Raw genomic sequence first — 22,745 nt, forward strand, 5'->3', positions numbered from 1 at the left:
GTTGCTCTTTAACTTAATATCCCACACAATAGCATCAGTTTCCCTATAGTAACCAGGAATGGTTGCTGGTAAGACTCCATTAAAGCTTATGTAGCCATTGCAGGGTTCTGGTACAAAAACTTATAATGTGAATGAATCAAAGTTGGCAAAATGAATAGATTAGGTCTGCTAAGTAAATAAGGGCAACTGTACTTGAATATTTTTTGGCAGCACTTAGTATTTTGGGAAAGTGCTCTTTTTCAGTGGGCAAGCATGCTTTGTGTTAGCATGGCGAATCATTTACAAATGGAGTCCGTGAAGTCTTGAGGTGTATTTGTTCCAAAAGAAAGTTATGCATTTTCTATAAGCATCATTCACTTAAGAAGGTAACTGGTCCAAATGACTAAGTGCCCATCAACCTGAGCAAGGCACACCCTTTTGGTGAAGAGAAAAGCTAAATTGGATTAGTCTGTTCTAACTCCTCTTGTTCAGTAGTCAGCTTATTATCCATATTCACCTGGAAAGTAGAAGAAACACTGGAGGGCTGCTACTCCCTGTGAAAACGTTTCCACATTGGTTGCCACCTTCAAGATTGGAGGTGCAAAAATGCAAGTACTAAAAATGGGAACAGCATGGAATACCTAAAATTTGGTTTTGAGTCTGGCAATGCATTTATTCATTGGCTAGCCGTTAGACAGTTAACCAATGAACTATTTACACTGGTTGGCACCTGCAAATCGAATGCCATTTCTTCTGTTGAAGAGAGCCCCATGTATGTGCAGTTTACTCCTGGCAATTAAAATTGAAATGCTATTGCCTGTCTTGCTGAAATATTGAGTTTAATGGCAGGTATGTTTCATATATCCAGAAATCCCTGAGCATTTTTGAAATCTGATTGGAGCTAGTCATTGCATTCCACACAATGCAAGACTAAAATGATGTAAAGATTCCTTGTCTTGTTTCAGGACCCAGGTATATTGAAATAGAAACAATTTTCACAAACCTTTGACAAAATATTTTGCTAGTGGCCAAGATTTGCGTTTTGTTTTACCAGGTAGTTGAAATGTATTCAAGTGGAGGAGATCTGCACTTGGAACTTCCAACAGGTCAACCAGAAGGCCCTAGAAAATTATGGGTGAGTGTAATATGTTCAGCACTTCATTATTCTCCTAGAGTGGTCAATATGAAATAAATACTATTTATTTAATTATCTTTCATCATTGCAATGGAGTAGTGTTTAATTGAACCAAACATTTAGTTGAAAATAGACTACTATGATTTCTTTTTGTGAGCTTGAGATAGGTGCTTGAAACCTTTGGCCTTTTATAGTCCATTACCTGCAAGTTACAGATCACAAAAGTAAAAAATTTTAAAGCTGGTATATTTGAGTAGGGTTTACATTGAGAATAATTTGTAAATATGAATCTAAGATTGCTACTTTGTGATTATGCTGGAGAAAACATGGTATCACCTGTGGAGGAACACTCACACTTTAGCTGCCATGTGATGGAAGGGGCATGGAGGGCTGTGGTCTGGGTGCAGGTCAATGGGATTAGGCAGAATCATAGTTTGCCATGGACTAGATGGGCCAAAGGACCTGTTTCTGTGAATTAACACGTGTGTTTTAAACCTAAAGTTGGTATCTGTTTTATGATCTAATGGCAAACAGCAAGGTTTTGCCATTGCTACCCAGTACAATACTGAAGTAAATAAATGAGTGGGTAAGTTGTGTGAATGTCTAGGGATCTGCTTTGAGGCTATTTCAAACAAGTAAGTGGAGCTATTCTTCAATCAGTTCCTTTCAGTATTTAGAAATGTTTTATAGGAACCCAAGCAGCCATAGTACTTTTGTCAATGAGTTTTCCTCATAATATAAATCCTTGGATGCCAAGATGTTATCTGGGTCCTTGAACTTGGTATGGTACTATTAGCAGGTAGAACAAATGTCGGGTGGCGGGAAGGTTTTCTTGATCACCATTCGTGATGTAGTCTGATTGTCCAGTCACAAACAAGAAAATCTGCAGATGCTGGAGATCAGAACAACACACAAAATGCTGGAGGAACTCAGCAGGCCAGGCGTCATCTATGGGTTGGGGGGTTGTTGGGGCGGTGGGGGGTCTGCATTTCAGTCTTCAGTACAGTCTGCATTTCGGGCTGAGACCCTTCAGCGGGACTGGTAGTCCTTTTGGTGAGGTTAGCCAAGTCATTTGAGTAGGGTCCTCTGAGTCATCACTTTGGGTTTGGCCAACACATTTGCATATAGATGCATAAACAAAGATAAAACACACTGAATTTGAATCTCATTTTAAAGATTTGCAGTCTAAAGCTAGTGTTCTTTTATCCTATGCAAATTTTCAATAGCTGAAAATGGAAATTCTTTTTTAGTTAAATACATTAGGTGGAATTGATAGGTGGATGTTTCTAGGGTTTTTCTTCACAGATCTTGCTCTGTTCTGGATTGCTGGAACTAAATATGTATTTCTGAAATGGATTTTAACAAAGGTAAGGAATGGTTAAAATTGAATTGCATTGGTATGTTAGTATATACATGCTTAAGTGCCATTCATTTGGGAATTTTGAAAGAGTATAAAAGGAACTAAAACATCTTTCTCTAATGAAATTCCCTTCTAACAAAGGCATGTTTTTATTCTGAAACTATTCTACAAAGTCAGAAAGATATGTCATAGCTTTTCTCGTGATCGTGACAAAATATTTCACTTAATCTTGTGTAACATCTGAATACTCCATCATCTAATAATATCCGAAAGCACATCTGGCATATGTGCTCAAAACATAAACAGGTTGTGATCACGTGGTTGGTATGCTTCCAGGGTGAGAGTGAGGTGTCATCTTATTAAAGTATAATTTCGATCTATCTGATTCTTTGTATATAATTTTCCTTATCAGTTTTTTTTTTGTTTTTCAATAGGAGATTCCACCTTATGAAACAAAAGCTGTAATGCGAGCCAGTTTTTCTTCAAGAGAAGCAGATAATCACACAGCTTTTATCAGAATAAAAACAAATGCGTCAGACAATACAGAGTTCCTTATTTTACCTGTGGAAGTGGAAGTTACAACAGGTAAGTCAAATAAATGTTTTGCTCCATATTTTCTATTCAATTTTTAATGTATAATTTTCTGGATTTAAATAAAAATTATTATTGTTACAGCACCTGGAATTTACTCCTCAACAGAAATGTTAGATTTTGGTACATTACGATCTCAAGGTGAGCTAAGAAATTTATTAATTATTTGAAAGTTCGATCTCAATCATTGATCTGCTCTGCATTCCTTCTGCTAAACCCAGTGTTGACACCATCTGTTCTTGTCATCACTAAACTTTACTCACTTTGCTCAGCACTTTATCTTTTTCATCTGTTATTGCTATTATCTTGCACTTGTGAAGAAATGGTCCTTGAGGCCTGTAGGAAGCTGCATTGGACTCTTTCACATCTATGCAGTTTTATAAGGTTTTTAGTAACTCGTGATTCCGTACTTGGACAGACCAGCTTGCATCAAAATGTCTTGTGTTATAGGTAGTGTTCTTTCAGCATTACTGTCAGTTTTATTCCAGGTTACAATGTGTAGTATGACTATTTTTGGATATACTGTAATTTCAGATTAGCTTATTTGATTAAGGAAACTTCTGCCCCTCAATGGAGTATTTGGGGAGGGGCGGACTTTCATTTATGGCTTGCCTATTTTATCTCTTGAAGTATACGAGTTATTTGCAGGTTATTTGGCTTCTCGTATACGTTAGATGCAGTGTGGTCTCCACAAAGAAAAAAAAGATTGTCTTACTTAATGATTTAAATTTTTTAAATCGACATTTGGCTCGTAAATGCAAGCAACAAAAATGACATCATGTAATTTCTCTGCAGATCTTCCAAAAGTTTTAAACCTTCATTTATTAAATTCAGGAGCAAAAGATGTACCAATAACAGTAAGTTATTACTCTTCGTGACTTTAGAATAAAATTATGCATTTGATTACATCTGTTTTGTGACAAATGTATACTGGTTTGGTTTTTAGAGTATTAAACCATCTTCACCAAATGAAGCTGTTACAGTAGACTTTAAGCCAATTACACTGAAGGCATCAGAAACAAAATATACCAAAGTTGCAAGTATTATATTTGATGGTAAGTGAATTCTTTTTTAAAAAAAAAATTAAGCTGAGTTTAGATATTAAATGTTGAAAGTACGTATTGACAAAATATCTTTCTTCTGCAGTATGAAGTGATTCGGGTAGTTCTATGTAATATATATAAATTCAGAGTATGTATACAGAATACAACTCTGAGATTCGTCCCTCCCACAGGTAGCCATGAAGTAAAGAAACACCATGAAACTCATGCCAAAAAAAATCAAACACCCAACACGCAAAAATAGAACTAATTGCACAAACGACAGAAAGCAAGTGAACAATACATAGAATATCAAACATCAAACCAGGAGTCCAGCATTATTCAGCCTACTTCAGTTCAGCGCCAGTGCAGGCCGCAGGGCAATTCTTTGCCGAAGTGCCCCAGTCTGCATCAAACGCCGCGATAATACCTCTCGAAAACAATAAAGAAAGAGTAACCAGTATCCAGAGACATGCAACATGAACCTCAAAGTCCCCCAAAACAAGCCCATGGCATCGTTGATCAATCCTGGCAATGTGGATCCCAAGGCTCCTGCACCGTCCTCCCATCAGCTAGCTGGAGGGAGAGGAAAACGGTGCCAAATGCAGGCAGATGATGCCAAACATCCACCCGTCCTCCTGATCTCATCCTCATCCTTGCTCAGCGCCTCAATCAGAGAGAGGCAATGGAGTCGAGCTTTGTCTCCAGGCTTCCAGACCTCCAGACCACACACCATTCTGCTCCAAACCTTCGTGAAGTCACTCGGAGACAGCCAAATATCTGATCACTCCATTGGTCTCAGAACACCACCAAAATGAAAATCACAGCTTCCAATCACATGCAGCTTAGTAGTAGACTCAAAGATGTGAAGGTAGTTTTGTGAACTGTCAGCAGGACGGAGCCATTGTTTGCTGGTGCCATCTTGACCTGAATTAAAATGTCATTCATTGGAACAGAATGTGAACAAAAATAAATTATACAGCATAGGAAGTGACCTTTTGGCTAACTGAGTTTGTAGAAGACACTTCTAATGGAACCCACTTCCTTATCCTTTTCCCCAGAGCAATCTCCTTAACATTTGTACATAGTTCCTCTTTGGAAAACACCCTTTTATTCGGCTTCTGTTAGTTTTTTATGGTAATATCCCAAATAACCACGAGATGTTTTCTTTGCAGAATATAAAACTTTTGACCATAATGGAAGTTGTGCTCCATATCTACTCTATCACACCTTGTATACTTTACTATACCTTTTATGAAATATCAAATTCTCACCCCTTACTTTCTTCCTGTGCCTGAAGGAGAGAAAACCAAGCGCAAATCTTTTTGACAAATTGAAATAGTAGGTAACTTATTTTGAACCGATCTGTAAACTGAGTCATATTACACTTTGAATTCTGTGATACATTTAATTTAATGTGGTTGATATATGTAGAATGGATCATAATTTTAGAAATGTACAAATCCAACTGACAAATTCAATTAAGTTATTACACCATGGCCACTTTACTTAGTACTCCTGCACCTAATAAAGTAACCACTGATTGTATGTTCATGGTCTTCTGCTGCTGTAGCCCATCCATTTCAAGGTTTGTGTTGTGCATTCAGAGATGCTCTTCTGCAGTGGACCTCAATCTCCAGGCCGCAGACCGATATCGATCCGCGAAGAATGCAGCGGTGCAGTGGTAGCCGGGATGCACCCAGCACGTCTGTAAGAAAAAAGCCGAAATAAACAAGCTAATTAATTAGGTGCTGCCTGGTTAATTAGGTCCCGGCTACCACTGCGCCGCTGCATTCTTCGCGGATCGGTATCGGTCCGCGGCCCAGAGATTGGGGACCACTGCTCTTTTGCACACCACTGTTGTAACACATGGTTATTTGAGTTCCTGTCGCCTTCTTATCAGCTTGAACCAGTCTGGCTGTTCTCCTCTGACCTCATTCATTAACAAGATGTTTTCGCCCTGTAGATATTCCACTCACTGGATGTTTTTATGTTTCTCACACCATCCTCTGTAAACTCTAGAACCTGTTGCTTGTGAAAATCCCAGAAGATCAGGTGTTCCTAAAATGCTGAAACCACCAATAATCATTCTATGGTCAAAGTCACTTAGATCATATTTCTCTCCCATCATTCTGATTGGTCTAAACAACAACGGAACCTCTTGACCATATCTGCATGCTTTTATGCATTAAGTTGCTACCACATGATTGGCTGATTAGATCATTTGCATTAACAAGCATGTGTACCTTATGTGGGCACTGGAGTCTATGTACTACAAACTATGGCAGGGAGAAAAGTTGTTACCAAAGAACTTCATTATGAGTCTATCATTTGTATTTCATTTCAGCTTCAAAAGCAAAAAGAACGTTGCAGTTTTCTGGGAAAATAACTGTGAAAGCTAAAGAGAAAACTTACTCAAAACTTGAAATTCCATACCAAGCAGAGGTGTTAGAAGGGTAAGTCAAAATGTTTCATTGTTGTGAGTATTGTTGATGTTCAAAAGGGAAATAAAAGTGGATTATTCATGCCTTAAAAAGAAATTTGCAGTTAATTGGAACAAAAACAAAATTATGGTGGAAATCCAAAACATGGACCAAAAGCTGGAAGCACTCATTGGGTGAAAGATTATTCAGCAGAGAAAAATGGACAATATTCATCATCAGACCTCTGCAGGTTTTAAACTGCAGAGGAATAGGAAGGAGAGAAGAGCAAATATCTGAAAGGCCATTGACCAGATTTGTCACCATTGCTTTAAAAAGAAAAACAAGGTAGAAAGGAGAAAAGTTTGAAACAGGTTGAAGCAGAACGAAGCATTTATATGCATTTTGTTTATGTGCAAGGACTGTGATGTACTCTGCCAAACGATGTGGAGCTAATCCTTGAGCTTATATTGAACATTGTTTGTGCAGTATAGAAGGCCAAAGGCCATGTGAATAGGGTAGAGAATTGAAGTGGCTGGAAGCTCAGTGTCTTCTTGGCAAATTGGATGGCGGTGTTTTACAAGTCAGCCACAGTACATTTGACTTCTCCAAGATGGAGGAGACTTGAGTATTGAATGCTGCTGCATCTGAAAGGCTGTTAGAGCTTCCCAGATACTGCACAGAGAAGTTAATAGGACAAATGCTGTATCTCCTTGAAGTTGTAAGAGGGAGAAAATAACTGAAAGCTAATGAGTACTCCTGAGGATGGTTTGTTGTGTTGCAAGTTCATCTTGGGATCCAAGGGAGTAAAATTTCCTTTGGAAAGCTGAACGACAAGGGTTAAGAGAGGAAGATGACTGGTAGTGGAATGTCACTGGAGGTGATAGAAGTTATGGAGTCAGAGGCATGCAGCACAGAAATGGGCACTTTGGCCCTCACAAACTGTGCTGGCCAAGTTGCAGGACTTGAGTGCTTCCAGGAATTACCTACACTTCATATTAACGGGTAATGTGAAATACATGAAAAAACATCAATTGTTACAAAATATTGTGCGCTGTTGTTCATACATTGACCCGTGCCATCGGCCAGGAGAGTAGTGGCCAGTGTGGGGCTCCAGCTATCCAAGCAGTTTACAGGGGCAGTTGGAGAACTCGTCTCCTCACAATATGAGTTGATCTTCAAGCCACAAAAACTGCTGCACGGTAGTTGGGAACTAACTGTCATCACATAGCTTTACAACTCAGGCCTTCATTTACACTGTTTCTTGCATTCAATTTCTCCTGTTCATTTGTTTTCCTGGGTGGTTTTCGAGCCTTTATTCTCCATACCCTGAATAAAAATATAATATAAAATACAGGAAAGCAAATTTTACAAAGCTGCGTAGTAGAACATAGAAACATAGAAAACCTACGGCACAATACAGGCTCTTCGGCCCACAAAGTTGTGTCGAATATGTTCCTACCTTAGAAATTACTAGGGTTACCCATAGCCCTCGATTTTTCTAAGCTCCATGTACCAATCCAAAAGTCTCTTAAAAGACCCTATCGTATCTGCCTCCACCACTGTTGCCAGCAGCCCATTCCATGCACTCACCACTCTCTGCATTTAAAAATAAAAACAACTTAACCCTGACATCTCCTCTGTATCTACTCCCAAGCACCTTAAACCTGTGTCCTCCTGTGGCAGCCATTTCAGCCTTGGGGAAAAAGCCTCTGACTATCCACACGATCAATGCCTCTCATCATCTTATTCACCTCTATCAGGTTACCTCTCATCGTCCGTTGCTCCAAGGTGAAAAGGCCGAGTTCACTCAACCTGTTTTCATAAGGCATGCTCCCCGATCCAGGCAACATCCTTGTAAATCTCCTCTGCACCCTTTCTATGGCTTCCACATCCTTCCTGTAGTGAGGCGATCAGAACTGAGCACAGTACTCCAAGTGGGGTCTGACCAGGGTCCTATATAGCTGCAACATTACCATCTCAGCTCCTAAACTTCAATTCCACGATTGATGAAGGCCAATACACTGTATGCCTTCTTAACCACAGAGTCAACCTGCACAGCTGCTTTGAGCATCCTATACACTCGGACCCCAAGATCCCTTTAATCCTCCATACTGCCAGGAGTCTTACCATTAATACTATATTCTGCCATCATATTTGACTTACCAAAATGAACCACTTCACACTTATCTGGGTTGAACTCCATCTGCCACTTCTCAACCCAGTTTTGCATCCTATCAATATCCCGTTGTAACCTCTAGCAGCCCTCCACACTATCCACAACACCCCCAACCTTTGTGTCATCAGTAAACTTACTAACCCATCCCTCCACTTCCTCATCCAGGTCATTTATAAAAATCACAAAAAGAAGGGGTCCCAGAACAGATCCCTGAGACACACCACTGGTCACCAACCTCCATGCAGAATATGACCCATCTACAACCACTGTTTGCCTTCTGTGAGCAAGCCAGTTCTAGATCCACAAAGCAATGTCCTCTTGGATCCCATGCTTCTTTACTTTCTCAATAAGCCTTGCATGGGGTACCTTTATTGAAATGTAGACTGGGAACTACTTTGAATCCCTTCCACTATCTGAGCAGTGGGAAGAATTCATGGGTTCAAGACCAGTGTTTCCTACAAAGAAACAGTGGAATTGTCCCATCTGGACTCTGCCACCTGCCAAAAATGGGAAATTTAATTTATGGTTCACATGGAGAGATTATCAGAATCTATCTTCACTAATCAATTCATTACCCCCACCCCCTGCCTTAACATCAACTCTCCAAACACCCTCTTGTCAATTCTTCTGTCACCCACTTGTACTGGAGATGGCTTTGTAATAGCAACTAACTGCCAACAAGCACGTGAAGGGAAACTGGAGTTCCTGGAGGGAAAAGCAATAGATCAAGGACTGAATGGCAAAATGTGCAAACATCACTTAGATGGCACTTAACATTGGGATCGAAGAGGAGTCTCTGGAACTGTTGCTGGTCTAAAGTTTTATGGCCTTTGAAAGCAGCTAATAGCTTTGGATGAAATATTCCAGACTGCTTCTCAGAAAGAAAAGAATAAGAAGGAAACAGTAGAGATTTATTTTTGTCCAAATACCCAGCCCATCTGAGCTACAGAAGTTGTGTTGTGAAATAGGTAATCTTGTTTAATGGGGGAAGAAGTGATTAGCTAAGTTAGAAAGCACATTTTCCCTGAACACCTTGAATGCTTTGCAAAACCCTGGAATTCTTCTGTGCTCTAATTTCTGAATCTCATTAGTCTAGCACTCCCTATGAACATCTTCCTTGGTATCGAGATATTGTTTCTTTTAAAGCTTTGCAGCATTGTTATGTTCAAGTGCTCCTCTACCTGACATCACTTTATGTATATACCATCAGTCTATGTATATACAGTGCCTTATAAAAGTATTTAGCCCCCAACCCTTTGTTCACATAAATTAGTATTACAGCCAGGGATTTTGATCAACTTAACTGAGAATTTTTATTTGTGAATCACATGCTCCTTTTTTTTTTTTTTTTACACACATTTTCAGTATGTGCCATGTTGTATGACATGGGCAAGCATGGTCTTTCCATGACCATGATTGTTCTTGGCAACTACTTCTACAGAAGCTGCCTTCTGGGCAAGATGGGTGACCTCATCCATTATCTGTCTGGCATCAGTGGTCGCATAACCAGGACTTGTGATATGTACCAGCCGCTCATGCGATCATCCACCATGGCTTCACGTGACCCTGATCGGGGTGAGGGGGGTTTGGTTAAGCAGGTGCTACACTTTATCGAAGAGTGGCCTGCAGGCTAGCAGGCAGAAGGAGAGCCTTACACATCCTTTTGTTACAGATGTATCTCCACCCTGCCACCTTTTTCCACAGTAGAATCCAGAAAGCAAGGAAAATTGTAATGATGGAAAAACTAGAAATTCAAAAACTGAAATGTCAGCAGTTCAAAAGTATTCACATCCCACTTTGCTCAGTATTTATTTGAACCACCTCTCACCACTATTACAGCCAGTAGTCTTTTTGGATAGGTCTCTAGTAGTTTTGCACAACGTGATGGAGAAAGATATGCCCGTTCCTCCTTGTAAAATTGCTCAAGCTGTGTCAGGTTAGTTGGGAAGCAGCAGTAGATAGCAATCTTGAGATTTCGATGGAGATGTTCGATCAATTTAAGGTCACCACTCTGACTGGCTAACCAAGACAATCAATTTTCTTCATTTGAAGCCACTCCATGGTTGCCCTAGCAGTGTGCTTTGGGTCGTCCTGCTGAAAGACCAGCCTCCTCCCCAGTTTAAGCTTTCTGGCAGAGACCAGCAGGTTTTTATCCAAGATCTCTCTATTTATCAGCACTCACCTTTCCATCAATCCTGACCAGATTTCCAGTCTGATGTGCAACACTGGATTTACACATGTACCACTTGATTTATAAAAAAAAAGTCTTATCCTTACCTGTAAAGCCTTTGCAAAGCATCACTTAGAAGATGCTGTGAAGATGTGGAAGAAGGTCTTAGACCAATGAGACTCTTGTGGAACTTGGCCTCAACATTAAGCAGTGCATGAGACGTAAATCAAATACTGCGTGTCAACCAGATAACACCATACCCACTGTAAAGTATGGTAGAGGTAATAATGTTCTATAGGGATGCATTTCAGCTGCAAGGACTGGAAATCCGGTCAGGATTGATGGGAAGATGAATGCTGCTAAATACAGAGAGATCCTGGATAAAAGCATGCTAGCCTCTGCCAGAAAGCTCAAATTTGAGAGGGAGTTCGTCTTTCAGCAGGACAATGATGGGAAACACACTGCCAGAGCAACCATAGAGTGGCTTCAAATGAAGAAAATCGATGTCCTTGAGAGGTCCAGTCAGAGTGATCTTAAACCAATCAAACATCCACTACCGCTCCTAAACTAACGTGGCACATCTTGAACAATTTTGTGAGGAGGAGTGGGCAAATCTTGCTCCATTATGTTGTGCAAACCAAAAAGATTATTGGCTGTAATAACTGCAAGACGTAGTTCAACTAAGCACTGAGCAAAGTGGGATGAATACTTTGAACTACTGACATTTCAGTTCTCAGTTTTTTTTTTTGTTTCATGCTTTACACTTTTCTGGGTTTTTTTGGCTGTACTGTGGAAAAAAAGGGGCATGTGATTCACAAATTAACACTCTCAGTTAAATTGTTGGGGACTGAATACTTTTACATGGCTCTATAAGCTATTCTTGTGTACATTTGGCCACACTCAACAGTTAATTGTACAATGTGTCTATAGGATTGCTTTTATATTTATATTTTTTGTTATTTATACTTACTGCGTTTTTATTATGCTGCGTTGGATCAGAAGTAACAATTATATTTTTTCTCTTACACTCACTGAAGAATGATAAAAAACGATCTTGAATCCTATCTTTCAAGACAGTGTTCATCCAATTTATCTCTATAGTACAGCCCCTTTGCCACACTATTGCTAGTCATACTTCTATCTATCTACGCTTCCTTCTTCCAGTGACCCGACACCCTTTCTTCCAGATGTTCAAAGATGGGTGACAAAATGCAAGTGCTTGGTCAACTATCCTTTTATCTCCACTTCCAGCTCTGTCAATTTTTTGTCTGGTTGACTTCCTGCAAATTACTTTGAGCTTTTATTATGCCAAGATCATTTTGCATGTGCTGTTGTAGTACATTGGAAGATTATTTTCTTTGACACATTACACTTGTGTCCGATCTGAGATTCCATTCTTGCCATTCTTTCTCCATAAATCTTGTCATCTCTGCTCCTGAGAGCATATATAAATTTCAACTGGGAGATCAGGCATGCTTTTTCTCAGCAAACTCTGCAAAAAATATAGTTTGCTAAGGTATTAATGTCGTGATTAAATTGGTGTTGATAACTATTCAATGAATTTGCAGCATTTAAAGTGCAATTGGACATATAATTGAATAAGAATAGTAGAGGGATACAGGCCTAATGTGGGCAATGGGATTAATATGGATAGGCATCACAGTTGGTATGGCCCATACTCCCATGAATGAAAACCTGATAGTGAAAGTTGATGTGCAACTTGACAGGTGCTCTTTCAGCATAACTACAGTCACCACTCTTTAACTAGGTATTAGAAAACTGGTTTGTGTTTCTATACCTTCATACACTGAGTCCAAACCCAGTAAGAGCTAAAGGAAATTTGCAACAACCTGATATTTTCATCATCACATAACACAAATAGTCTTTTTTTTATTTCAAACTTTCTTTTTGGAGGCATAACACTGATGCAAAGAATAGACTTAACACTGTACACGTTAGCCCTCATTCTCTCCATTCCCCCCCCCCCACCCATGCCATCACCTGCCTTCTCCAAATCATTGTAAGAAATCTTATAATTACAATGACAACCAGAGTTTCGATTAAAACTGGCACCAGATTGTCATCTGTTATGTTACTCAATGCTAAACTATAGGATGATTTTATTTTGTTTTGTTTTGAGCATTTCCTATTAAATTGAGAATCCCTTCCGAGATTTGGCTGACAGTAAAACCAAGGCCACAAGGAAAAATATGACACTCTTTGTGATTCACAGGTACTTAGGATATGATCATGCAGCAACACTCTTTCATATCAGGGACAGTCCAACAGATCCCGTGGAGAGGCCAATATATCTAACAAATACATTCAATTTTCCAATTATTATACACAATGTTTCTTTGCCGGAGGATGCAAAGACAATGTTCAAGGTAAGTGTTTGTATGTGTTTACCTTTTATTTTTCCAGCAGTAAATTGTTGAATTTCAGAATTAGTCTTGACCCCAGGCATGGTTATAAAAAGCTAAATGTGTGAAGTGAAGGGAGAGCAATAGTCCTTGATGCCAAAATAACATTTGATAATATGGTATTAATACCATATTGGCCAGTCATCAGAGCATCAGATGTTTGTTCTCATATTACCTTGCAGCTTTCTGCTGGATGTGACCTGCTATCTTCAGCTGCCGCTTCAGTGACCCTTTATGTTGGGAATGGAACATTTCCATTTGTGTGTTGTTGATTACACAATAGCTTTTCAAATCTTGAGCGCCCATGCCACATGTAACATGCGCAAGGTGATGTTCTGATATTTGTAGCATAAAACATGTATATCACACGATTGTAGACAATGTCTTTCTCTGATAAGAAAGTCTAATCATCATCCTTTAATTTTCCATAGGACGATTAGATATAGGAGCAGAATTAGGCCACTTGGTCTATCAAGTCTGCTTCGCAATTTCATCATGGCTGATCCAATGTTCCTCTTAGCTCCAGTCTCCTACCTTTTCCCCATATCTCTTCATGCCCTGACCAATCAAGAATTCATCAACCCCTGCCTTAAATATACCTAAAGACTTGGCCTCCACAGCTGCCTGTGGCAAAGGATTCCAGAGTCACCACTCTCTGGCTAAAGAAATCCTGCTCATCTCTGTTCTAAAAGGATGCCCCTCTACTCTGAGGTTGTGTCCTCTTGTTGTAGATCTCCCAGTATAGGAAGCATCCTCTCCACATCCAGTCTATCAAGCCCTTTCACCATTGTTAGGTTTCAATGAGGTCACTCCTCATTCTTCTGAAATCTAGTGAATCCAGGCCCAGAGTCATCAAATGCTCTTATTATAACAAGCCATTCAATCCTAGAATCATTTTCATGAATCTCCTTTGAACCCTCTTCAGTTTCAGCACATCCTTTCTAAGATAAGTGGCCCAAACTTGCTCACAATACTCGTGAGATCTCACCAATGCTTCATAAAGTTTCAACATTACATCCTTGCTGTTATATACTAGTCCTCTTGAAATGAATGCTAACATTGCATTTGCCTTTTACACCACAGACTCAACCTGCAAATTAACCTTTAGGGAATCCTGCGCAAGGACTTCCAAGTCCCTTTGCGCCTCAGTTTTTTTGTATTTTCTCTCCATTTAGAAAACAGTCAACCGTTTCATCTACCAAAGTGCATGACCATACACATAATCACCATCCTTTGATTTTCACGCATTAGTATTACTGAATTCCTCAGAGCTTTTTGGGGAATTGTTATTGTAGATAACATAATTGGATAAGCTGCAGCCGCTGGTCAGAGGATAGGTATTTTCTTAGTAATTTATCTAATTACTGAAAACCACCTTGCTGCAATCTACAAAAGTTGGATGACTGCAGTTCCAAAAGTATTTCAAGGAAGTATTTCAATAGTATGTCAAGGAGGTTTGACACCCAAAATAGCTCACTTGTTTGGTCCACCCTTATGTACTGCTTCTTTTTAGACAGGTAATACTTAGCTGCAGCATGTATTACCTATATAATACAGAGCAGAATTTCTCCAAATTTTACTCAAAGTCACTCAGGTTTGATATCTGTACAGCCCAAGTCGTCACAGTATCAGGCAAGTGGGACATCAATTTCAGTTTTGTCCCCCCAGGTCACTCACCCTCCCACAGGTATGTATTGTCGGTCATAATCTTGGAACTCAGACTCTAGGAAATGCAGTGATCGATGGTTGCTTTGGACCAGCACCACTTTCGTAACAATTAGAGATAGCAAATAGTTGAGGCCTTGCCAGTAGTCTACTTCAAGAACATTTATTTTATACAATGTTTAAACTATGACCTATTTTCCTTTTGTTACAGATTAAAAACTTCAGCACACCGGTTTCTGTTCCGCCACACAAAGCACTCTATATATTCTCTCTCCTTTTCACGGCAACCACTTCCTCCATTCATATAGACAGCAACATCCTGCTCATTACAAATGCATCCAAATTCCACCTGCCCGTGCGAGCCTATACAGGGTTTTTAGATGTAAGTACACAAATGAAATAAATTTTCCATGTGAAAATGTGAAGTGATTTTTTTTTTAATGAAGTTCAGTTCACAAAACTAGCCACCATCTATTTATATAGTATTGAAGTTCAGATTTCATGTCTATTTCTATTTTTTTGTTCAAAAGATGGTATTAAGGAGTTTGATAACCTTTCACAAGCTAATAGATATTAGTTTTATATTTTCATCTAGGGGATATTTTGCAGTTATTGCAGTGTTCATTTTCTTTCTCTAACATTATGTGTTCACCTGTATAAACTGCATGTATTGCACATAAGCATACGTAAGAACATTTAAGAGCTGGGTTACAAGTCTAAGGAGTATTAGATGGCAAGGAGCATCGAGAATGGGATAAGGGGAAATAAAACAGTTATGGAGAACTGAAAATGGCCGAGGTCCTACATTGTGGAAGGTACCTAATGCACTTAGAAGGGCAAAGAGCTATGAAATGGCACTAGTGTGAAAGATTAAGAAAATTCCCAAAAACATTTTAGTATTAAGAATGCAAGAATAACCAGGGAAAGCAAAGTTTATTAGGAAGCAAAGCTGCGTGTGTAGAGTAAACTTCCTTCCTGTACTTTGTTTGGTGCATCAGGCGGCAACTTTGCTGTTTCTTTAGCGTTGTCTGTTTCACAAGGCCAAGTTGCTAGCTCAATGCCCAACTCAGCACAGATGGAAAGCATGCAAGGAGTCAGCCGGATTCGAAACTGGGACCTCTTGTTCTGAAGTCCAGGTGCGGACACCGCTACACCACAGGCCCCGGCAGAGAATATAGGAAAGGGCTTAAATGAACACCTTTTGACTGTATTCACTTTGGAGAAGGGCATTGCAGTTAGAAAGTTTAGGAGGAGGCTTGTGGAGTTCTAACATAAATTACTAATGAAAACAATGTTAGATTTCTTAGCATGCTTGAAGGTGAGTAAAGTTCAGGACCTGACAAGATGTATCCTTGGTTGCTGAAGAAATATAAGGGAGGACTGTACATGGGCTTTACAGAGCTTCATGCTTTGGCCACAGAAGAGGTGCTGGATGACTGAAGAGAAGTCAATCTGGTATCTTTTCATGAAGAGCAACAAAGATACACCAGACATGCAATTGCAGGCAAAAGTCAGGAAATTATTGGAGAAAATTCTAAGGAATAAGGTTAATCTGCATGTGGGGAGGCAGGGATTATCAGAGAAGTTAAGAAGGCAAATGGGACACTTTATTAATGATGCATAGAACATCAGAGAAGTAGATTATAGTTAAACTGTAGAGACTGTTAGATAAGCCATGGCTGTGTGTAGATTTGGGTGCCAGAAAAATGTATGGGGTGGGGTTGCTGTTGAGATTCACCAGGTATGTTGCTGTGATAGGATGCCTTCACTCTAAAAGTTCTAGGTTGGATTTCTTTGGAGCAATAAAGGATGAGAGATGATCAGATTAACATTATGGGCTGAGTTGATGGTGAGAAACTTTACCCCTTAGTGTACATGTCTATAGCCAGAAGGTATAATGCCAGCTGGGACATGGTTGGCTGAAGAGCCTTTTTCCCATGCTATATGATGCAAACCCTATAAATTCAATGCCTCAAATCATATTAGTCGTGAAAGGTCAAGCACCATTTAAACGCATCCATAGTGAACCTGTGGCTAAAATAGTTTTACCTTTGAAACATATGCTATTTACAGAGAGAGTGATTGCAATCATTATTGTACTGCCATGTATGTTTGTAGCAGGAGTGACTTGATTTGAAGTTTGCTTCAGAATCCATTTGAAATAGTGTTTCTATAATTTTAAATGAGATGTTTAATTTGGCAAAGTAATCATTTTTAAGCAAAATAGATAATTTATGAATCTCAATTTGAAATAGAATGCAATTTGTCTTGATTTAATTTTAAAGTCGCATGTTGTAACTCTAATGGGATTCTTTTAATTTTGCAGTACTTTGTACTTCCTCCAAGTTTAGAGGAGCGCATCATAGACTTTGGTGTTTTGAGTGCCGTAGAGGAAGGGAATATTATTTTTATCATAATGAACAGCAATCCAATTGAGGTAATATGCCACCTTTGGAACGCTACTTAAGTGTGCAAAATCTCTGAGGCAATATTTCATGATACTGATTATGATGTTTCTTTTTCTCTCCCTAGCTGGCAGTGAAAGCCTGGTATGTAGTAGGCGATGGCCTTAGCATTGAGCTTCTGATTGTAGAGAAAGGCAACAAAACCACAATATTTTCCAACCTAGCTGATTTAGAAAAGTTATCTTCAACAGAACAGTCTTCTGTAAGTCTTTTTTAATCCTACATGCCGATTTCTTAAATGCTAACGGATTATTTTGGCAAGCTTTTCTTCTTTGTGTTTGTGTAGTTTCAATAGGATTACTTAAGATTTCAGTAAACTTTTCCTGAAGTGATATTGCCAGAGGAATTTAATGTTTAATGTTCTACACTTTTTAAAGTGTTCATAACTAAGATGAATTGCTAATGGATCCTCACCCAAGGAATTGTGTTCTCTATATTTCTAGCAAAGGTACTTTTTGATCATAGCATCCAATACTGGCAACAAAGGTTAGGTACACCATAGCTGAAAACTAACTTTTGCCAATTAGGATTTTTGGCCCAGCGTGGCCCAATTTCAGCAACACCCCAGTTCAAATAAGATGAATTTCCTTTCAACACACCAACCCTGGAAGTCTGGTGTATCTAAAACTGTCATTTTGTAAACAAACTATTTTGTCACATCCTTATTTTGTTCTCATAGTCTAACTTAACATTAGATTATATTAACCTATTTTATCTAATTAGTCTGTATTAATCTAATATTAAGTTGACATAGTGAAAAAGGCATTTAATGTGCTTGCTGTCATAGGCCAAGGAATTGCATATAAGTGTTGGGGTGTCACATTGCAATTGTATAAAACATTGGTTGGGCTGCACTGTATTGTGTATGGTTGTGGCTGCCACACTACAGGTAGCAAAAGAAAGAGAACATAAATGGTTCACCAGGATGTGTAATTATAAGGAAGAGTTTCGATAGGCTGGGTTCATCCTCGGTTGAATGCAGGGGGCTGAAGGATGACCTCATGGAGATTGAGAAAGTTATCAAGAACATAAGATAGAGCTTTTTCCCCCAAGGCAGAGAAGTCTAAAACTGGAGGGCACGGATTTAGGGTGAGAAGAGAGAAATTTAATGATTGTCTTGGTAATGTCTATCTCAGTTCACATAATTGATTTTTGAACTGAAATCTTTCACCGCAATTTGCGGCTTATTCAAAATTTGATTTCAGTAACACCAATGCACTGAATAAAATATTATTTAATTAGCCTTTATGGATTAATTGAAATACTTCATGTGGCTGGTTTAAGAATAAAGATCTTGATAAAATTCGCAGCTCAAACATATTTTCAAGTTGCAACAGGTTTCAGTTCCAACATATTAACTTTTATAAATGTCTTTCTAGTAGTATCTTAAATATTGTCACCTCTTCTGGTAAGGAGTTCTAAATAGGCACTTTCTTTATTTTACAAAAAAAAATACCTACCCATGCATGAATCTTCTGCCCTCTTTTTGTTCAGGGAGAGGTTTGTTATTTCTTTAAAATCAGGACCACGCAGTTTGAACATGGTTACACCAGCACAATTCTGCCCAAATAAGTAGCTGCTCCAATTAGCCGAAGTTTCATGGAAATAGTTAAAAAGGTGTTTAAAAAAAAAAAGACAAACTGTGTAACTAATTATGTATTTAAATGAAATCCGGAACAAATTAGAACACTATCAAATCCACAGTGCTATAAAACTGTAATAGTTCCTAATTGTTATCCACAGAGGAATTAATCTGGTCTTCACTGCCATGTTCTTTCGATTGACTGCAAATGAACCAAATTAGTGCAGATAATGTACAGGCTTCATACTATGCTTTTGATTGCATTCTGCAAATCTTTATTTTCATTGTAACATTCAAGAGGATTGTTAATACCTTCAAATTCTTCATAGTTTCTAACTTGTTGAAATAATGAAATTGTTTCATTTTCACTGCACAGTTCTGAGCTGTCATGCTACTTATTTCACGCCATCTATCAATGACAAAAATTACTGCTTTGTGACCACAAGGACATGCAACTGATGCTATTTAATAACTTCACTGTTAGCACAGTGTAGTGTTTATTAGCTGTACAAGTACATGCGACTGATGGTACTTAGAAACTCTTCAGCAACAGTCTCCTGTCCCAATTAAGTGGCATAGTGGCCCAAATAAATGAAGGGAATCCCAGTAGTTTTCTCGATTAGCTTTTGTTATTTAAGAGTTATCCCAAATGAACAGCTGCCCAATTAACCAATGGCCTAATTAACTGGAATCCTCTGTGTTCATTTATGAGCATTTGGTAATATCAGCTGCATCTCCTTTGTGCATCTATTGTGTTAGTTTCTATATTTAGGCAGGTTTCATAGATATATTTTGGTATTTTTAAAATTTGAAGTTAAAGGGTTTTGAACTCACAGATAAATGCCCAGACACTTTGTATCTAGTGATCATAATTCCATTAGTTTCAAAGTAAGTCTGGTCCATGGGTTGAGATTCTAGATTAGAGAAAGGCCAATTTTGATGGTGATAGAAAGAATTTGGGAAGTGTGAATTGGGACAAGCTGTTTTCTGGCAGAGGTCTAGCTGGTAAGTGGGAGGCCTTCAAAAGTGAGATTTTGAGAGTACAAAGCTTGTATGTACCTGTCAGAATAAAAGGTAAAGATAACAGGTTTAGGGAACCTTGGTTTTCAAGAGATATTGAGGCCCTGGTTAAGAAAAAAAAAGAAGTGCCTAGTGCATATAGGCAGGTAGGAACAAATGTGCTTATGGACTATTAAAAAATGCAAAAGAACACTTAAGAATTCAAGAGAGCTAAAAGAATGGCCCAGCAGCAAAGATGAAGGAGAATCCAAGAGATTCTACAGATGTTAAGACTAAAAGGATTTCAAGAAACAAAAATGGTCCTCTGGAAGATCAGAAAGAGAATCCAAGTTTGGAGCCAAAAGAGTTGAATGTTTTACATCTGTATTTACTCAGTAGACAGTCTGAGTCTATAGAAGTGAGGCAAAACTACATCGATTTCATTGACCCTATAAAGATTACAGAGGAGGAGGTGTTTACTCTTGAGGCAAATTAGAGTAGATAAATACCCAGGTGCGGACAAGGTGTTCCCTCAGACCCTGTGGGAGGCAAGTGCAGAAGTTGCAGGGGCCTTAGCAGAGATACGTAAATCGTCCTAGGCAACAGGTGAGGACTGGTGGATAGTCAAAGAAGACTCTTAAACATAAGACAAGGAAATTACAGGCAGATGATCTTGACACCAGTAGCAGTATTCCAAGGGACTAGATATAAATATTTGGATAGAGATGGACTGAATACAGATAGTCAGCATGGCGTCGTGTGTGATAGGTCATGTCTAACCAGCCTTGTAAGTTTTTTTGGGGAAGTTACTGGGAAAGTTGATGAAGGCAAGGCAGTGGATGTTGTCTACCTGGATTTAGCACAGCATTTGACAAGGTCCCCCATGGGAGGCTAGTCAAGAAGGTTCAGTCGCTCAGCATAAAATGTAGATAGTGTTGTAAAGAAAGCTTTTGGCACGTTGGCATTCATAAATCAATAGTATTGAGTACAAGAGATGGGATGTTATGTTGAAGTTGTACAAGATGCTGGTGAAGCCTAGCTTGAAATGTGTACATTTTTGGTCACCTACCTATAAGAAAGATGTAAATAAAGTTGAAAGAATACAGAGAAAATTTAAATGTTGCCGGCACTGGAGGACCTGTATTATAAGGAAAGATTGAATAAGGTAGGACTTTATTCCTTGGAAAGTAGAAGATTGAGGGGAGATTTGATTGAGGCATTCAAGGGTATTGAGCGGTACAGATAGGTAAAATGCAAACAAGCTTTTTCTGCTGAGATTTTGGAGGGACTACAACTGGAGGTTATTGGTAATGGGTGAAAGGTGAAAAGTTTAAGGGGTACATGAGGGGAAACCTCACTCAGAGGGCCATGATAGTGTGGAACGAGCTGCCAGCTCAAGCTTGATTTCAACATTTAAGAGAGTTTGGATAGGTACATGGTGGATAGTAGGGATATGGAGGGCTACGGTCCTTGTGCATGTCAATGGAGGAAACAGTTGAAATGGTTTGGCACGGACTAGGTAGCCTAAAGGGCCTGATCCTCTGCTGTACTTTTCATGACTATGTAGGACTGTGATAAAATTGAATGGCCACATTTCTTTAAAATCCCGATTGAATCTTTCTTCAGACCCATGGTAATGTGTTGATGTTGTTCTCCTTTAGCAATTAAATGGTTTAACTCAGTAAATCATGAATTTTAAGGTGTCTTTACAATTAGTAGTTAGGCAGAATTATTGTTAAGCACAGTGTGGCTGAAATGGTATTTTGTGGAGTTTGTATCCTTTTGCGCTACTAATTACATATGAATAATTGAAGGTAGATTTTGAAATATATTTAATGTAAGGGTAAAAGAAGGAAATTTGAAAATGAAATGCAGATGATGGAAATCCATAACAGAAAATGCTGTTAATTTTGAAAAGGAAACTTGACATTTGTAGAAAGCGGAATGTTTCAGGTTGAAGAGTCTTGTCAACTGGAAAAGTGAAAAAGCAATTCAATTTCAAATAGCAGCGAAGGTGAGGTGAGAAGTAGGCAAATGGGGATTAATGAATATCTCTGACTGGGGGAGTTGCTTTGGTAGTGAGATGTTGATAAATTTGTTTATGTATAGTCTTTAAAGCTCATAACATAGGTATAATTAATGAAGATCATATTTAACTTCACATCTGCAAATGCAACAAATTGCTATTGAAAGTGTCAAAATTGTTTGTAATATAATCTCCACCCTTGTATTCAAGAAGGTATCAATAATTTTGTTTACTTGATTGTTTACTTGGTTGCTGTTCTCTCAGGATTAGTTTTAGGAATTATGCCTTTTGAGATGATTTGTAGGTAATACATGTGTAAGATGTATTGTGTAATATGTACAATATTGTATTGTCTGCAGGTGATACTAGCTTCAGGTTATTATGTTGTGTTTAGAATGAAATTGACTGCAAAAGAACTTGAAGGGCCATATGATGGAGCTATACAGATTACAACTGATTATGAGGTAATGTATCTTAAAGCAAAGAAAACCTAGGTTTTGGTATTCAGAAGCTTAAAACTGTTTACATCTAAGTTTTAAAATTATAAATTGTCCCCTTTATCAATCAAGATAATTGCATCTGTCACCCATGTAAATAATCTAATCCACTGTACCTCTTCCTAGAGATGCTGCCTGGCCTGCTGCGTTCACCAGCAACTTTGATGTATTAAGATAATCAAACTTGTATGGGTGGTTGCAAATGAATCTGTGC

At 38.7% G+C, this 22,745-nt stretch overlaps 1 protein-coding gene across 3 annotated transcripts in view; it reads left to right on the forward strand.

The window, feature by feature from the left end:
• Positions 1 to 22,745, forward strand: part of tmem131 (transmembrane protein 131) — a 182,366-nt gene that overhangs the window by 110,463 nt on the left and 49,158 nt on the right. For all 3 annotated transcript variants that reach the window (XM_072262747.1, XM_072262748.1, XM_072262749.1), the window contains 11 exons: positions 1,034 to 1,114; positions 2,909 to 3,059; positions 3,150 to 3,206; positions 3,861 to 3,922; positions 4,012 to 4,120; positions 6,453 to 6,561; positions 13,108 to 13,261; positions 15,174 to 15,344; positions 17,289 to 17,399; positions 17,495 to 17,629; positions 22,394 to 22,498. In XM_072262747.1, coding sequence (XP_072118848.1) covers positions 1,034 to 1,114; positions 2,909 to 3,059; positions 3,150 to 3,206; positions 3,861 to 3,922; positions 4,012 to 4,120; positions 6,453 to 6,561; positions 13,108 to 13,261; positions 15,174 to 15,344; positions 17,289 to 17,399; positions 17,495 to 17,629; positions 22,394 to 22,498 — 1,245 coding nt within the window. The remainder of the gene's footprint in view (positions 1 to 1,033; positions 1,115 to 2,908; positions 3,060 to 3,149; positions 3,207 to 3,860; positions 3,923 to 4,011; positions 4,121 to 6,452; positions 6,562 to 13,107; positions 13,262 to 15,173; positions 15,345 to 17,288; positions 17,400 to 17,494; positions 17,630 to 22,393; positions 22,499 to 22,745) is intronic.

Source organism: Mobula birostris, chromosome 7, assembly GCF_030028105.1.
Source record: "Mobula birostris isolate sMobBir1 chromosome 7, sMobBir1.hap1, whole genome shotgun sequence".
Lineage (NCBI taxonomy): Eukaryota > Metazoa > Chordata > Chondrichthyes > Myliobatiformes > Myliobatidae > Mobula > Mobula birostris.